General features: G+C 34.0%; 1 protein-coding gene across 13 annotated transcripts in view; it reads left to right on the top strand.

Moving 5' to 3' along the window:
* Positions 1 to 19,788, top strand: part of adgrl3.1 (adhesion G protein-coupled receptor L3.1) — a 340,584-nt gene that overhangs the window by 277,100 nt on the left and 43,696 nt on the right. For 12 of the 13 annotated variants that reach the window (XM_069192140.1, XM_069192148.1, XM_069192139.1 and 9 more), the window contains 4 exons: positions 274 to 483; positions 5,141 to 5,361; positions 9,129 to 9,195; positions 12,488 to 12,579. In XM_069192140.1, coding sequence (XP_069048241.1) covers positions 274 to 483; positions 5,141 to 5,361; positions 9,129 to 9,195; positions 12,488 to 12,579 — 590 coding nt within the window. Of the gene's footprint in view, positions 1 to 273; positions 484 to 5,140; positions 5,362 to 9,128; positions 9,196 to 12,487; positions 12,580 to 19,722; positions 19,765 to 19,788 lie in introns of all 13 variants that reach the window. The other variant, XM_069192099.1, reaches the window with a different exon arrangement.

The raw sequence follows: 19,788 nt of genomic DNA, 5'->3' as shown, positions 1-19,788 counted from the left end.
TTAAAAAATAAAATACTTAGCAGTTGTACTTATCAGTCATGTTAGTCATGTTTTTTTTCATATGAGAATTGATTATTGGAACTCAAATTGAATATCCTGGTTTTGACTGCACTGTCTCTATGCTTTTGGAGGACAGTGTTTGAATGGAACATGTTCATGTGCTCTCTTTTACTGTACAGTACCTCACCTTAGAGTTAATTGAACTGGTGATTTCAATGTGGATTCAGCGGCCAAATGACCATTATTGATGTGCTTCCTTCCTGTGCTTCACAGAATACTGATCCTGTACATGACATGCTCCTGGATGTTATCACCTGGGTGGGAATCCTTCTCTCTCTGGTCTGCCTGCTGATTTGCATCTTTACTTTCTGCTTCTTCCGGGGGCTTCAGAGTGACCGGAACACCATCCACAAGAACCTTTGCATCAGCCTCTTTGTTGCAGAGTTACTCTTCCTCATTGGGATAAATCGTGCTGATCAGCCGGTAAGTTTAATACATAATCCATCAACTGAAACCCATGACATACTGTGCTACACTTGATACCCTTACAATTGTACCGACTGCTAGGGATAGTGACATAAAATGATCACCGGCCTGGTCAATCCGGAAATCAGTGACATTGATTTTAAGGTGAAATATGTTCTTTTTCGGAATTGTATTATTAACATGCACCATATTTAAAGGCACAGCCTTCATATTGAGTGGAATGTAAATGTGATAAAATCTGATGCAGCCATATACTAAAATTGTTCACACTTGTGTAATAAAATTTGGAGTTTCTCTTTAAATAGTAATAATAAATTGCAAAAAAAAAAGACTTGAGACTTAAATTGTATTTTAAAACATGTTTCAGGACTCTCCTATTATAAAGCAGTATGATATTCAGAGAAGTAAAAGCTTAAAATATGCAAACTGAATTTAAGAAAGCACTGCACTAGTCATAATTGTTTTCGTAATTAATTGACATGAAAAATGGTTTGTAAGATGCAATTTTAACTAAACAATAAATGTGTTCCTTTCCAACATTGATCTGGCAGCATACTGTATATTTAAATCACAGTATCTTGTGAGAATCTAAACTTTTGAATATTATAATATACCTGATTTATCAGGGTATCAGTAAATTTAAAAGGCAAAGGTAAAGGCAAATAAGCTTATTAGCTGTGGAAAAACCATAATCCAAAGACAGAGTAGTCTTTGCTGTGTCACATTTTTTTTATTCAACATACTCTTACATACTCATACTCATGTGAAGGTAATATGAAAGAAGACATCCTTGTCACCATCAGTGATTATACAGATGTTCTCAAAACATCTGTTATGAAACTTTTTGTGTCCTCATATATTTATGGCATCTGTGTAGAATAAATACTTTACAATTTCCTGTTTATTCAGTGTAATCACTGCTTTCTTGATATAAGTGATACTTAACGACCAATTTCATGCCATACAGTATATTGCACTGCCCCACAGTAAATGAATGCCCTGTCTATAAAAGAAATAACAAAAAGGATACAAACTGGTTAAGAGTATGTTCTTGAGAATTATCTACCAATACTCAGGTTGATATTCCCGGGAGAATCATTGACCCTGTCCAGTTCAAATGTTCTTCTGTTTTATTCTCTTTCTCCCTGACCTCATAACATGTAATACTCAAATTTATACTCGGGGAAGGTAAAGTGACACAGATTGTAATTGGTGAGACAGGACTGTTTCAACAAGAGGGTATTTGTTGATTGTTGATTCTGCCAGAGGGATAATATTTCATTTTGGAATAGTATTTATTGACAATCTAAATAGCTAATTACAAGTTGTTTGAATAATTAAGACACGTGGTGATGCTTTTCTACCATCAAGCCAAATGCCTTTTAATGGATGTGTTGATTAAATTACAGAGAGAATATTGTCCCTGGAACGTAGATAGACACTCTCAGAACTGTAAAGCAAATGGCAGATTGTGTAACAGCTAATCCCAGTGTTATTCTTCACAAAGTATTTACCTACATTATACTTTCATATACTAGTTATGTTTTTTATGTATGGAAGCATATTTATGGCAAATATAGGCTTCTTAGAGAGGTCACTGTATGTTTGAACGATGAAGAAGCAATTACAATTCAGTCAAATTTCTTGTGCTGGTTGTCATGCTGTAATGGGTATCACATTTCCCTTTGATTATGAAGAGCTCAGTCTATCACTGGAAATCACCTTGGGCTATATAGAGCAGATCTAAACAGTTCATTACACATCACATCTACCCATCTAAATACCAGCAAATTATGAAAACATAATGGTATTCTTTTTAAAATAAAACATAAATCACGGTGTATCAATCAAAGCACCAAAAGGAAACAAAATAGGCATAAGATCAAGGTTATTGTTGTTAGATCTACATTCCCAATTTTTGCTTAAATGTTCTGTAGCCTAGTTTTGTAAGCAAATCTGATGTTTTATCCAATTAATTAACCAATTTGAAACTGTGATTCTATCATTCTTACTTTGTAACAATTCCTTGTGGACTTTCTGTAACAACTGTCTTGTTATATAAGACACACTCTCTGAAGGTAGCTTTGCTCATTATGCACACTAGTTAAAACAATAAATACATTTTAACTCTGAAATGTATACTTTCTTACACCTTGTGTAGATTTGATAAGAGGCTAAGATTTTAGCTGCAATGTTTTTATAGTAAGATGTTTTCTTTACACCCAGTGCTGCTGCTACCTAAACAATATCTAGAGCAGAACTTTTACTGACTTAACCCCACAAAAATAAATATCACGACCCCATGGGCAGGAATTATTAAACCCGTAGTTTGATCAAATAACTTATTTATATTGTCTATTTTTACCTCTATTTTATAATACAAATATGTATTATATTCCTTGTGTTCTTGCTTTGAATCAGAAATAAAAAAATGTAGAATCCAAAGGACACAAAACATATTTGTTATTTATGTTATCATATGCTTGTCAAGTCCTCTATACTGTAGATTTTCTGTTGTCTTTTGTTGATCAACTTGAAACCAGGTGACATAGCTTGAAAAACAATTTTCTTTTTAAAAGCATATTGCATTACCATCCCAACAGCGCACTTGTAGGCAAAAGCATATGGCAAATTTACTCAATGTTCGAAGTCGCTTCATGATACAGTCACTTAAATTAAAAGGATGATTTTGCATTGTAGAGTAATATTTTTTTTTATGGTTTTGCTTCTGGATTGAAAACTTCAGCACTGTATTGGAACTTGATACCATTCACCAGTGTCAGAACCATTCAGAATATTCTCTTCTGAGACATCCTTACCAGAACTGATAATTAAACTGTTTAACACCGCTCTTTAATCCAAAAGCAAGATTCCTTTTGTAACAAAATACATCTCATCTGTGTTAACATTATTTATTATGAAGTCTACTGTATAATTACTTTAATGATTGTATGACTAGATGTTACGTCCCAGTGTGTGGTCTGTGTGTGTTTTTTTATGTTCCACACTGCTGACCCTTGATTGTTCTCCCTCCCCCATTGGCCCACCATCACACCACTGTTTCATTATGATGTCATTATCAATTAGCTCTCAGCCAACCAGAACACATCTTATTCAGCATATAACATGGAGGTTTTCTGAAGGAAGAGGCCTTATTACACCCCTTTACCCCTAGACACTTGAGGTTGCAACATTATGGAAAATTCTTTTGGAAGCAGGTGGGTTTTGGCGAGGGACTAGGAAGCGTGATAACAAGGGTAAGGAACTAGAGTGGTGCCAAAGAAAAGAAAATAACAAACAAAATGGAGCTGGCTAGGAAAGTGAGGGAAAGCTAACCTGACTTGTATACTTATAAATATATTGGTAAGACTGGTACTTCTGGTTGGTCGTAATATTTATATATATTTTATTTGATGTTGAACTTGATTTTTTGCTGGGATATTCATAAAAACAAATGTAAGAATATATTTGCAATTATGTACATTTTAGAGATTATAGTTTCCAATAGCTATTTTTTAACACTAGTAATTTCAATTCAAAGAATGTTTGTGAGACAGTGAGGTATTTTCTAATGTAATAAAATCCCAAATGTTCATATACACTAATGTGCAAATTTACTAAACTACCAAGAGTTCTCTTTGACCTCTACAAAAACATATATATACAGTATACACTGTCAAGTGGGAATTAACAATTAAAATTTAGAAATGTGTCTTTCAAATTTGTAAGTTCAATTAGAATAATTATTTTCCAACTATTTTTTTCCCAGGAGGAACAGCAAGATGGACTAAAATACTTTAATTGATCTGATTTAAATTGATCTTTATTGTATGATGAGCAACAGCAAATGTATATGTACTCTTTCCTGTTTTTTTTAAATATTTTATTTTAGAATTTATTTTAGAATACATTTGCCTTATGTTTGATTGAAAGCTTTATCAGGGGTTTTTTGACCTTCCTCCCTCTTAATAATATTGAATACAATGTTGTGAAAATATGCATATACTGTATCTGTTCATAAGAGTGAAAACAACATGAAAGCCTGTCACATATATCAGAATACCCCAGGTTCAGATATGACACTCTAAATTACAAACTGCATTCTTAAGTGTTTTATGTAATTATTCTACAAGGCATAGAGAGCATTGAAAGAAAAAATGACAGGTGCAGTAAAAGCCATTTTAGTACAAGGAAAATTGCTACATGTCTCGTAAATAAGCAGTGAAATTCAATGAAATAATCATTGTCTTTAAATACAGTTACAGCAGTAAAATTGTCGGGGTTTTTTAGAAGTTGTTGCAAGATCATAATAGGGTTATGCAGAATACCTTATTCAAATACTTTTTTGATGATGGTCTAGCAGTGAAGGAGTTGATTAATCTTTTATTCTACCAAAGCAACAGGTCCTCCATGATACTGCTATGGGCAAGCCCCATCTCATTATTTCTGGATTCTGAATAATACTATTTTCTGATTATTAAAAAAAAAAGATCTGACTAGAAGAGGGGATCAGAGTCGTTTTCTTACTCTGTATTTTGGAAGTAGAAGAGGCTGTAAAAAGTGTGTCTGATGAATTTTAATAGAACTCCCCTAACCCCTTCCAAAAAACAGAACACAAAATTAACACACCTGTTCCGTGTTGTTGTAACCCCAGATTGCCTGTGCTGTCTTCGCGGCTCTGCTGCACTTCTTCTTTCTGGCGGCTTTCACATGGATGTTCCTCGAGGGCGTCCAGCTCTACATCATGCTGGTGGAGGTGTTTGAGAGTGAGCACTCCCGTAGAAAATACTTCTATCTGGTGGGCTATGGAGTGCCTGCACTGATTGTGGCTGTGTCTGCAGCTGTAGATTACAGAAGCTATGGGACGGACAGAGTGTGAGTACTTGCATATGTATCTAAGTAATACAGTACTTTTTCATAATCCATTCTGTGCATTCAGTAATTTTACCTATAGCTATAAGTTGCGCAAAATCCTAATTACGCGGTTATACCTATGCAGGTATAGTGTTCTTTAGGTAAGAAATCATTTTTGTGAAAACAAGGCAGAGAACTGAGTTTAAATTTAAGAGATCTTACATGAAAAGCTAAAAAATGTCAACTATATTATATTATATTGTGGCTCACTCCTTTAAAAAAAAGTGACGGTCGCCTGGATTTTTTGTTCTTGTGAGCTGTATATGGAAAAGGCTTCACCCTGTTACATTTATTACAGTTTCATTATATCCATTTCATTATATCTTTTACTTTTCTATTCAGAAGTTCAAAAATTGCTTTAACAGTCCTCCACAATGTGAAATGTTTGATGTATTCATGCAGTTACTTCAAGAAAAATGGGAAATAATCACACACAAAAAATAAATATCAAGTCCTCAGAGGATTTCTATTTAATATTCACAAAGATACAGAGCTCCTGTTGTCATATACTGTATAAAAACAACAGTTGTTTCTGGTAGTTTTGGCATTCTTTCCATCATCTGTATCTAAAGTCTTTTCATGAAAAGGCCAAGACTTATAATTTTACTCAAACCACAGGATAATGCTAATATTTCTGCTGGAAGTGAAAATGGCAGAAAACAAAACCAAAGATTCAGAAGATGAATAAATACTATTTTAAACATCTTGCTATAAAAGATATTAATGTAAGCCTATAATTTTTGCTTTGCAATGTTTAAAAATACATGCCATGCAAAGACGTGGATACATTTCAGTGTTACATTTTTAAGTTTAAGATTTTACTGAAGCACAAGGTAATTACATCTGCAATCTATAACAAACCTAATTACAAATGTGATCTGTAAAAAAGCTAATTACTACGGTTATCAGTCATTTTACTACTCTGTGCTGCTATTGTCAGATCCTCCTGCTTTACTGTGAAATTTTCTTACTGTTACTACTCAGTCTAAGAATAGGCATTAAAATAAAAACAGTTTGTTTTTTTCTCATGTGTTTCAAGATAATAAAAATAATATTCAGCAGTAGCAATGAACCAGTGAATACAGTGATTTCAGCTGTATTAATAATCTCCAGGAAAAAAAAAGAGATTCATTTTTCACTTGAAACATAAGAGGGGTCTTCATTAGAGGATCTTGAAATAATGAAAATTAGCATCAGCATTTTGCTTCAAAGATGTTTATCATGTGTGTCAACCCCCCTAAACAACACATTAACCCGCATGCCTTGAAGTGTGAAAATGATAGTTCTGTTTGATAGATGATGTGATATCCACTGGGATCCCAATTCAGCATCATCTGAATAATTAAACAAGTGCCAGTGATGTAACAATTACAGAAAGGTGTGAAGAATGTAAATGGTACTAATAAAGGAAGGTATTCCACATTAAATGTTTCTAAAATTAGTATCAAAACAATTACTGGATACAAGTACCAGTTTGTTGTCTCTGTTATCAAAAGGTATTAAAACGTCCACTCAAATATTTATACAGTGATAATTAGAAAAAAAAATCAACATATGCAATAAATATTTTTGTTTTCCTAAATTACCACAACCCAAAATTATACCATGTATTAAACATACAAAAGCACCTTAAAAAGATAACTATTTCTGCATAAACTGTCTCTGTCATCCAAAGTAGTCTTGATGATTCCTCAGAGACAGTGAGGATAAATACATTTTGCTTTACATGTTCCACAGGCTAGAAGAAATAAATGATTGAGGTGGGGTGGTGTAAAATTTTTCAATTCCTCAAAATGCATTGTTATTTTCATGAGAAAAGAATTTATATTTTTCCCTTAAATTAATGACTCCAAATATATGTGACCTTAAAAATAGTTTTGCTTTATAATTTCACAGTATCTTTCCTGCAAATTTGGAAGCTATTTGTTTTGTTGTCCAGCATTAATGCGCAAGCTATTATAAATCAATGTCATCTAGTTGGACTCATTGTCTCCTTATGCATATTAAGGAAGCAGCATGAAGTTGACTCTGGTTTGGGGGGTCATATGGGTTCATATCCAGGTGAGATGCTGCTGATGTACCCTTGAGCAAGGTACTTTACTCATATTGCTCTAGTAAATTCTCAGCTGTATAAGGTAATCCTTATAAATGTGAATTTGTTGTTGATGGACTTAATTTTGAGACAATTGAGTCAAAATAATACAGAGAAACACGCATTATGAATGAGATCTACTCTTTACAGGAATTTAAAGTTGCCTTAGAGTTCTAACAAATGCAGAAACTGCCATTGAGCAAATTTACTACAACGGTATGACAAAAAAGTCACTACACAATGAATTTTCAGACACGAAGTATTCAAATTGGTATTTTACAGTATGAAAAATAGTAAATATATACAGTATGTTTCAATAACTCCTCTTATTTATTTCCTATTAAGAGAATCAGGTATACTGCATACACGTGCCCCTTTTCAAGAAACAGTGACGAAACAAGAAACACATTTCAAGGACAAAGACTAAACCGTTGACTAGATTTTCTTCTTTCTGAAAATGGTCATACTTTTTATTTAACTGCTACACTGAAAAGGGCATATTTGGCTTAATCCATGAAAGTTATGAACTCCAATAACTTAAACAATACCAACAAGCTTCAAACTTATAACTCATCTAATCTATTCAGCTCCATGACAGCAAGAAAATAATTCTGCAAAAATGAGAAATATCTCTCTTGTAGTGTTTCTCTCAAATAGGAATAATGAGAAAATGCTGTTTAAATAATACAAATATGTTTCATTAATCTGTTCATGTTCCTTTTGAGGGGAAAAAGGACATTTTGGAGATGTTGAATGTAATTCAGCTAATGATTAGCGTTTATAAATTAAATCTAGATGATCTTCTCAGGAAAAAACATGTATGCAAAAGTAAAATGACATATTACTTTAATTTAACACATTTCATACAAAGTCTACCTAAATTTATATTAAATTATATTTAATATTGTGTCACTTTCATTTTGTCTTTCTGTCACCCTAAATGACAAAAGAATAGGAGTGTAATTTTCCAGAGGCCAAAAATGGAGGCCTATTTAATGTGCTGGAAATTAACCGATTAATAATTTAGCTATAGGTCATGAATCAACTTCATGTTTGGTGTTCCAGAGCATTTGCAACCCTAGTAACATTAGCAGTAACAATGTGTTTTAAGCTCTAAATAGGTAAGGCTAGATCTGCTTAATTAGGCAACAGTCTAAGGTTATGAGTCTTACATTTCTTAAAATCTTGAGTCATTCCCCACTGTAACTAGAACATTTCTACTTTGTGAATCCATGTCCTCTCTGCTGACAAGTGACAGGCAAGTTGCCCTGCCACATAATTGGAAGGAAAAGCATGGCTTGGGAAATATTTAATACCCTTACCTCTTTTTTTGTACACACACTGTATATATATATAAGCACACACATTACAGTTGAAGGATATTTGAGAAAGTTGGCTAGGTGCCATTTATTTTTCTCCCCATTGCCACCACGAGAGGTAATTATCTTACTCCATCAATAGTGCTGTCAGAAAATGGACCCATAATTCAGCATTTAAATGAACAAGCAATGTAATATTTCCCAGCTCCCGGTGGAATGTTTTGAAGTGTCCATTTCTCTCTGTCATGGTCTCAGTGTTGATGTATTTCCTGTGCTGTAGTGCTTGAAAACCTTCTATCCCTTGTGTTTCATTACAGATGTTGGCTCAGACTTGACACCTACTTCATCTGGAGCTTCATAGGTCCGGCAACCTTGATAATTATGGTAAGCAACCCCTAATTAACCCCTTCTACCTCCCAGAGCACAGCCTGAATGATCAATTGAATAGCCAATCTGTTTCTTGAATTGCTCACTTTCATATTGTAAATCTGCCTTCTTGACCCATTTATCACCAGACACTATGAGCTCCTTGTTAAATGTAGGCTTTTTGCAGTTTTAATGCACAGTTGTAAGAACATCTTCAGTCACATTACACATGAATGCTTCTTAGTATTCATTTTAGAAGTAATCTCCTTGACAGAAGTGATTGATTCAAGTCTTTTTTCACAGATTTAAACAGAGGGCTTCTGTGCGTTACTGTGTGAATATTCTTTTTTACATTTAAAACTAAATATAAAGAAAACACTTTGACTATTAGATATACAAACTAATTCTTTTCTAAAAGTACGTGTATAGAATTTATTCATTTTTTTCAAACTTAAATCAGGAATATTATGATTGCCATCTTAAAAAACATTTAACAGTTTGCCTTTTTTGGAGGTTGAAGTTTAGTACCATACTTCTAGTAATAGGCATTAATGTAGGGCCTTAAAATACCATTATAAACCTGAGCCTTTTACTCATACTAATTGGGAAATTAAAATAATGGTCTTTTAAGATGTTATTTCAAAAATGGTAAAAAAAAACATTATCTCAAAAAAGAAATTATTGTGGTTATTCCGTGTTTGTGAAAAGGCACATCTATATCAGTAACATGCAAAACATTTGGTAATGGTTAGGACCAGGGTTATTTAGCATTCCTCATTATGTAAAAAATTGACAATCTAAAAGTGTCACTTTATGAAGAAATTAATACTGTATGTGACAATGGATAGAAAACTAAGTATATGGTTAAGTACAATAAAATCAGTTGGCAAGCTCTGTTTCAATGCTATTGAATCACATTCAGTCTGCTTTAAAAACTAAGGCTTCTTTGAATACCTTAGCTATACTATTCTAAAGGTCTTTGTAACACCTATTTTGCTGTACTAGTATCCACTTGTTTAAAGTAATATTCAAGGTGACTTCTGTCTCTCTGCATTAGGAATGAACACAAATATGATTTTCAATATTTGAAGAAAGAATCAGAAATACAGAGTGATACAACATCTTTGAACTGTTATTACAGAGTCAAGCAACACAGTTGCTGGATTCCTGTTGCTATTGTTCAAATTATCAGGGGGCAAAACTATGAAGCTTGTTTAGATTATTAAGAAATCTAAACTCCAGTTGGAACTCCAGTTTTACAGTTTGGCAGCCACATTAGATTTTTGTGTGAGGAATGTGAGGAATTTTAAAATGTTGTTTTCTGTAAAGAACCTTCATAGGGGACTAAAATTTGATGGGCATTGTTATGTCATGTCTATGGTAAAAGCTCTTGTCCGTGTTGATGTAATTGGTCACATGGTTAAGTTGCCATGTCAGTTTTGTCAAAAACACAAAAAGAAACAAGAACACATTGGCTTCTGTAATGAAACTGTGGGGCTGAACAAAGCAAGATCAACAAATTAGGTAATATTGTCTGTCAAAAGTATATTCATGTCAAGCTGCCATCTTAAATAAAATGGCAGTCATGAGCCAATCCAAAGAATGGTGTATTTCATTTATACTGTATATAATGAATTACATTTAATTTTGTTGGTAAAGTGTGCTTGTATATAAGATTCATGAGATGCAACAACTTCATAGTCCCAAAGCTCACATGGATCTGCAGTTAACTGGCCAGTCACATTGTTTAATCATCTATAGATGCAGCCACTTAGATGCATGAGGTGTCAGTTGGTAGGCAATACAGTATCTTGGGGATCACTTTGTTTTTGACATTTTTAATTGTTTGAATAGTCTGATGCAGGACTGCACTACTCTGTAAACCTGCCAGGTGGTGCAATGAATTCTTACAGTACCTAAGCTGCATGTGGTTGTCATAAAAATCTGTAGACAACCTTCTCTAGACAGAATAAATAGAGCACTGGACAGCAAGAATGACAGGTGTTTACAACACAAACTTTCACTTCAGATTCAAGTCAGTTGTGAACTATAATTCCTGTCACCTGTATCAAATGAAAACATAACTTATAATTTCATAAAGAGGGCAGATAGGGTCATATTTATCATGAAACAGAAATAGGAATGTTAATGTGCATTAATCAAAAATTACCTTCTGTGCGACCTCTGCACTTTCTTAAGGTCACATGCAAATTAATTTTACAACCTCATACAAACTGTACCTATAGTATGTTCATGGATGAAGTGGAATAAGTATTGGAAACCATACACTATGTGATCTATTATCACCTTTGACCTCTCTTTAAGGTCAAATATAAAAATGTTAAAAATAGATGGCCATTAAATAATCACTACTTACAGTTATATTTATTTTCAAGATTAATTTATACTGACATTTTGAAAAAAAACAGAGTGAAACATTTATTTTCTGTATAGAGCAAAATGTGCTGTTATACTACTAAGGTCTGGCAGAATTCATGTTATATACAGTAGACCACTGAAAATACAAAAATGCAAATCAAATAAATCATCATCTGTCAAATTCAAAATATTTGTTTATTTTCTTTTTAAAATATGCAATAAGTTAAATATGCAACTAAGCAATGATTGCATTTACACAAAGGCTTAAAAATAATTACTAAATCTTTTTTTTGGTAAAGATATACAATTAATATAGTGAAAGTACTATATTACAGATTAGTTATATTACAGTTCAGATTTGTTGATTATAATGTTAAGGAAATACAGCAGGTAGATATAGCCTTCAGAAAAACTGAATACCATGTAGAAGTATATTTCTATTGTAATAATTATACAATTTTATTTCTAAGCTCTTTACAAGAAATGTAGAGTGCTTAAAGCGAAGTTTGAAAAAATCTGCATGAACAAGGAATGTGGACCATGCACCCCTGGGTTAAATTAATGAGTTAATGGGGCTCTAATTGTTATGATTAATATTATTACATTTCAGATAATCTATGGAGAGCCCTTATGTTTAGATTGTCAGTCAGGTTGCTCCATGAGTGGACTGGGGTTCCCACATATTGAGTTTTCAAAAAGTGATGGAATACAACTGTCTGTTTAAAAGATGCTGATGCTCTTTGATCACTGGACTGTTTTCATTTCATAGCTGTAAAACTAAATAATCCAAGTCCCTTCATTGTAAGGTAGACACAGAATGATATCTAATTTCCCAGCCGACCCTTATCATGTCAATGCTTTTATCAGAAAGTGATGAATGAAAATAAGCTTCAAAAATGGGCTTTATAAAATTCTCATTTGTGTGTTCCAGCTCAATGTAATCTTCCTTGGAATTGCACTCTACAAAATGTTCCATCACACAGCAATCCTCAAACCAGATTCAGGCTGCCTGGACAACATAAAGTAAGTCTTTAATTTTTTTTTTCACTTTCTTTCATTGTTATATTTTGCTATTTTCATTTGGTTTTATTTATTTGTTTGAACTTTGTGATGGTATGTGTGGTTTTCTGGGTTTCTCACTTATCTGTGTGCATTCATGAAACTGGGTGTTATTTAAACATTTCATTCCCATGTGTTTTAGACAGAGTGGTCCTTAGGCCTAATAAGCTCTTCGGTTTAAGTTTGTGTTTTTGCAAATTGTTGGTGCATTTTATAGATTGTCTGCTCTGAGTGGCTTAGAACGCATATCCAAGAAATAGCCTTTCAAATTTTTCTCTAAAATATTTTTTTTCTAAAATTGATAAAGTTAACAAGCCAGTAGAATTAATGAAGTGGGAAAATAATTGCCAGAATAAAAAGACAGACAGCATATACAGTAGCTTTATTTTTAGTTTACGAGCAGCTGTAATTAGAAAAGAGTAATGTTGTTTCAGAAAGGGGATGCAGAATATATCAGAATTTACAAAAAAACAGAATTAAATACAAAATAATGTGTCTCTGTTGTTATTTCGTGTTTTGGCAATATCTTCACTTGATAATGGTTTGCAAATTCCCCTAAAGTCTTAAGGAAGGGAGTTAGAAAACAGGTAGTGCTAAAGAACAATATTCTGGTGATAAGGTGCTATCTCCTGAAGACATGCAATTTAACTTTTTTCACAGTGGTGTGGAATTGCACCATAATTTTGAAGTAAAATGAATGATGTGATTAAATATTTTCCCAGACCAAATCATTACTCACAAGGGAGGTTCAAAATGTCCTAAGAAAGATTCCACCCCATCCACATAAACTATATGGGAATAATACATTTCTTGTTAGAATTTAAGCGAATAATTAGATCTATGAAGTTTTTATTAAATAAGATCACCTGCCATCCAGCCCAGTGCATGGATGGGAAAAAACTTCCAAGATATCCAACCAAGATTAAACCCAATTTCATGTTTTTGCCCTCAGAGAAAAAATATAAGATCAAAAATGATTCATGATTCAATTAAAACATTTACATCTTACTCTGGAGTGTTTCAAATAACTAAATTTAGCTCATCTGGTGAAGTAATTTCCCAGTCTCCCATCTGCTCCATATGCCAGTGCTTTATTCTGTCCATTTTTCTTTCAATTATATAGATAGATAGATAAGACTTTATTGATCCCAAAGGGAAATTGATGTGCTACATCAAGTTTATATATATCAAGTTTTCTAATCCTTTCTGGGGACGAGAAATCCCATAGTATGATGCAGACACCCCTATATTTAACTGCAGCCATAGTGTTCTCTGGGTGATGTGGGGGTTTTGTGCCAGGCATAAAGCTTTGGAATTATTACAAAAAATTCCAGTTTTGTCTCCTCTGACCACAAAACCTTGAGTGACCACATAAAGTGATATTGTTCACTCATGGCCGTTCACTCCCATCTCAGCCTTGAACTCTGTAGCTCTTTAGCTCTTTCAAAAGAGTATTTGCACTCGCAGTGGCATCCCTTTCCAGTTTCCTCCTGGCCTGGCTGCTCAGTATGGAGGGGTGGCCTGATCTGGGCAGTTTTTAGGTGGTATGATGCAACTTTAATTTCTTGATTAACGAGTAGACTGTGCTCACAGGGATATAAAGAGACTTTTTCAGAGATATTTTGTACCCCTTTCCTGATTTGTGCTTTTAAATTACAGTACTTTATCTCTGAATTTTTTTCAAAGCCCCTTAGTCTTTATTTTTTAGGTAGAATAGAAATTAGCAAGGACAAGGTAAAAAAAAGAAAGAAATGTATTTTTTCTGCTTGGTTTATGTTTTAGCTCTTCTAGCCTATCCATCACTTAACAGGACCCTTCTTTGTCATGGAGCACATCTGTAAAGTTTTATTGAAGAAAGAGTAATTTAAATGTGAACTTTGAAATGGTATGAAATACAGTAGATAAGGACTATTGAAGCTTTACTTATCCTTGCCTCAGATCTACAGTATATTACAAGCCTCTTTCTCATTATCTCTGCATGTATTAAATTAGAAATGCTAGTGAAAACTAAACTAATAAGGGGGAGGCTGTAATAAAATTGTGTAGTACACTGATTATAAGATAAACTGTTTATTTTAATAGGTGGGAGTTATGTACTCAGATACATATTTGTCTAGAACAGGGTCCTCAACCTTGTAAAAAGACCATAAGAAAAATTACAAACAGGACTGGTCATCTAGCTTGTTTTCTAGTGGCTGATTTATCTAAGGATATCATCTGGCCCTTTCTAGAAGGAAGTATCAATTTAAATGAGATGGCTGGGTAACTTGTTCATGGCCTTCACAGCCCCATGGGTAAAAATCTTCCTACTGCTCTTAGTTTCAAATGCAATTAATCTTAGCTTCTATTTCTTGTATCTTGCTCCAAATAAAACCTGTCATTTAGGTATTGGCATGTAATGAACTTTTTGTCTAACATTTTGCTTTTCCTTTGGATTGTTTTTTTTTGTCTTTCTGTGTATCTCCCTTGCAGTTTTTCTTTGGATGCTATTGCCTTCCAATTGTAGTTTAAATGCATTTTGTCATTTCTCTGTAGATCCTTTCACCAAGTGAAATAGTGCCCGTGTCATTCAGATGTAATCCATTTTACCTGTGCAGAGTACAGTACCTTTGCTACAGAAAGGTTTCCAGTGGCTGAGAAAGCTGAAGCACATCATGTCCTCACATGTATTGTATTTACAGATTAGAATTTCCATTTGTTCACCTTTCCATGGTGCAAGCAGGACAAAAGAGAAAAACACTGATTTAGTCCTGTTTTTCACTTTCATTCCAAGGTCTTTGAATTTGTTTATTGTTGGACATGGTGTTTATGCCAGTGTTGTTTGTCCCAACATGAATAACAGCATTTAGATCTTCTCTTGCCTTTGTGAGCAACCATCTCCTGCTTGGATGACATTAGCCACCTTAAAGTCAGGGACACAGGAACCCTGATTATTTATAATATAAAATATTTTTCATGTCAAGACACTTTGGTACAGTACCTGCTGAGTGTAACTTATACCAAAGCTCCCAAACCGATACCTAAACTCACTTAAGTGTATGTAGTAATATGTAGTAATTTATCATGCCCTTTACTTCATACCCTTGTTGTGAGACTTTTAAATTTTCAGAACACATTTTAAGACATTCTCAAAGTTAAAACCAGTTAACTGGAATTAAAGAGCAAAATACTTCAGCATTTTAAACTTAAAGGTTAATATACCTTTAAAATTAATCTTTTGGACTGAATGTTTTAACCAAATTGATAACTTTATTGGATTATATTTTCTGTTTCTACCAACTGATACAGAAGTGTCAAATAAACATACATGTAAACATTATATCAATTGTCCAATGTCAACATAACTAATATGGATAGCAGAAAATAATGAGATGTTTGGAAATGTTCATTGCCTTTCCTCTGATGGGTTGCTCTTAACATCTTTGCTTTTCAGTTGATCTTTTGACCTCGAATTGCTTCTGATAATTGGCCTACTGTACCTTTCCATTTCATTTATATGCACTCATGCCATGCAGCTTCTTCTGATGTACAAAGCCTGTGCTACAGGCTTCTAGCAACATATTTGTTTTTTTTTTTTTTCACTTTTCCTGAAAATGCTGTGTGCATACATTTATTTGGTTGCAGTATTGTTGGTTTATTTTCTCCTCTCTTATCATTGTTGGTAACAAAATAAAGCATGCCCGCATTACACATACACAGACAGTAGACTTATCTCTTAGTAGTCTAAATAGCAAGTGAGCAATGTAAGACAATATCCTTCAGGCTTCTTTCTTTTTAAGACTTCATCCTTGTTACATAGCCACATATTCTTTTTGCTTCATGAAGACAAAGTGTAATGTGGACAGTAAAATAAATGCCCATTGGGATATCACCTTTCCTGAGGATAATCTGAAATCCTTACCATGATCACCTCTGGAGTGATTTGAATCTTGCATTTATCCAAAAGAAATTTGTTCTGTGTTGTTTTTGCTTTTGACAGTAACATGTGCCTTCATGATTATAGCACACAAAGACTCTGTACCAGATTGTAAGTTACACTTACATTTTGTGCATTTTGAGTTATTTCATGACAATGTGTCCTTCAGGTTTCTGGAATCAAAGTAAAACATGGTTGTGACAGCAGGTAGGAGAGTTAGGTAGCAATATATTAGTTTATTTTGTTCCTACCAAAAACATATATATATTTCAAGGCAATGTTCATCTCAAAATCTGTTCTTTTGTAACCTGTCCAATGCTTCTGTTTAGATCCTAATATTAGTATAATATTAGTTGTTTCTACTCACTCTATATACAGTACCGTAGAGCTTTAACTCAAGCATTTCGTATTAGTGGTTGTAAGTTTTAGATAGAAAGTCAAGATGTTAAAGTACCATAGTCTAACTGCAGCCATATCACCCTGCAACTCACAACTGCCAACCCACTGAAGATAAGCAGGTGTGAGCCTGGTCAGTACCTGGATGGGAGACCTCCTGGGAAAAACTAAGGTTGCTGCTGGAAGAGGCGTTAGTGGAGCCAGCAGGGGGCGCTAACCCTGTGGTCCACGTGGGTCCTAATGCCCCAGTATAGTGACGGGGACACTATACTGTAAACAGGTGCCGTCCTTCGGATGGGATGTAAAACCGAGGTCCTGACTCCCTGTGGTCATTAAAAATACCAGGGCATTTCTTGAAAAGAGTAGGGGTCCTGGCCAAATTTCCCATTTTCCCTTACCAATCATGGCCTTCTAATAATCCCCATCTATGAATTGTCTACATTACTTTGCTCTCCTCCCCACTGATAGCTGATGTGTGGTGAGCGTTCTGGTGCACTATGGCTGCCGTCGCATCATCCAGGTGGGGCTGCACATTGGTGGTGGTGGAGGGGAGTCCCCATTATCTGTAAAGCGCTTTGAGTGGAGTGTCCAGAAAAGTGCTATATAAGTGTAAGCAATTATTATTATTATAACTGCAAACTTTTTACTCATCAGAAATTAAATGAGCATAAGACCTCTGTGATATATTATGGATTGAGTTCAGAATTAAGAGGTGTGCCTGTTGAACTTTGCATTCAAATGTATTATTTAAATTATTGAGCTATTTAGAAACTACATATTTGTGCTTTTGTTTTAAGTAGCTGCATGTGGAAAATAAAATATAAGAACAATCTGTCATTTCCTCTCCATAATAAATGAAAACAAATGAGAATAGGATTGTTTTCAGATGAAAAGTACAGTAAAATAACAAAAGCAATCACATCAAGAAAGATCAATATATAATTCAGTTTTCTTTATTCTCCAATGATAAGAACAATCTCTAGCTGAATCATTCATTAGTATAGAGGGAATGTTTCAGTTTGAGAATCACAGCTTTTGCAAAAGAATATAAAACACACAAATTAACATTGGTCTGCACAGATTTCTGAAACAATTTACTTTTTCAGTCTTTAGATGGGGGGGGGGTATTGTGTAAAGCATTTTTGCATCCTACAGAATGGTATGGGGCCCAATGACATCATAGGGATAAACTAGGGCTCCCCAGGGATAGAGGACAGAACAGAGGTCACAGTTTTTTTTCTGTGACAGCTCTTTCTTAAGGCTGGGCAGTTTACATGCTGCTCTCTGATACTGGCAGTAAGGCCTATCAAAGCTGTCTTCAGATAACTGACAGTTGACTAGGACATTTCACAAAATATTGTGTTTAAACAGCAGTAATGGGATATTTAAAAGAAAACTTCACACAACACTACAGAGAAACTGATTTATGTGAATAAACCTTTCTGGAAAATAAAACTAGAAGGCATCATCCTTTTAAACAGCTCTTGCATGATAATGTCTGATGATGCTAATGGTATTCTATCAGTCTAGAACATTCTTCCACCAGAATTATCAAGGGCAGATTCTTATTGTTGTTAAGGATGCCTATTCATGCTAAGAAAATGGAGACTAAGGCCTTTTCAATTGGAAGGAGAATGCTATGTACTCCCCCTGCCATCTGCTTTACTTGCAGCTGTTTCTTGAGGTCCAGTTGAGGTCCCTACACACTCTGCACCCTCTAGTGGCAACTGAAACAACTCCACCATGTCTATTCCCTTCTGGGAAACATAAGTTAGCCCATAAATATCAAGATCCTAAAGGAAAAGCTACTAATATTAAAACAGAATTTAGATTGTTTCCTACATTGACAAATCTGAAAGGTTTTCATTGCAATATTTTTTTTTAAGTTACCTTTTCCTTGTGTATAAAAACTGGTTATAGTGTATTTTCTGGTTATTAGTTACTGGTTAGTTTTTCACTAACCCGTTACCAGTTTTTTCAGGTTTCGGTGAAACCAGATTACTGCTGTGAATGGTATTGATGGACCGCCAAGTGGTGCCAGAATTGTCAAACCAATCCTTTGGATGTGATGTTAAACCAAGGTTCTGTCTTGTTGGTCAATGAAGATGTTATCTTCTTTTTTCTTATTTTTTTCATTGTAGTATTACAGAACTAATTTTAATTCTATGCAACTAATAGTGATCGTATAGATACGCTATATACAAGTTGCAATTGCATCGCCAAAAGTCACAGCCAAACATAGAACAGTTAGAACTGGCTCAAAAGGAAGATGTTACAGCCTAACTCATACACTGAATCAGAATGTAAAAATTATTTGTTCTTTAAAGTTGTGATAAAAAGGGAAAAATTAAATTTGAGGACCTATGGTTATAATGCCATACAGTACTCAGAGCAAAATCAACCTAGATTGCATTTATCTGTTTATTCAGATAAACTTTTGTTTCACGATTGTGACTTATCAGACAGACAGATGGTGCATACTGTATTTCCCTTCACAGCATAGAATTGTTTTCCCCCCTAAGCTTAGACAATTGTGTAGTTCTGGACCTTAAAAACCAAAACATTAAATTGAAATCATCCCAATTGGAACTTAAAGAAGTTAGCTGTGATGTGAAATATTCTCTGGAAGTGGAAAAGCAATAACAACTTTAAAAAGAATTTAAAATAAATGAAAGACTGTACACTGCATTATGTATTTCCCATTGTTTTTTAAGTCTTATCCTCACCATGCTTTGATTTTCGTTTTTATGTATGTTTTGTCTTTTCTATTATATTCTTCATTTTCTTTATTTTAGCTATCGTTATTATGATGGCTGCATTAGTGTGGAATGGCACTGGTAAGAGATGAAATTTCTCCTCTG

The sequence above is a fragment of the Lepisosteus oculatus genome, chromosome 1 (assembly GCF_040954835.1).
Source record: "Lepisosteus oculatus isolate fLepOcu1 chromosome 1, fLepOcu1.hap2, whole genome shotgun sequence".
NCBI lineage: Eukaryota > Metazoa > Chordata > Actinopteri > Semionotiformes > Lepisosteidae > Lepisosteus > Lepisosteus oculatus.
The sequence above is the reverse complement of the archived record's forward strand: the minus strand, read 5'-3'. Positions and strand labels throughout refer to the sequence as shown.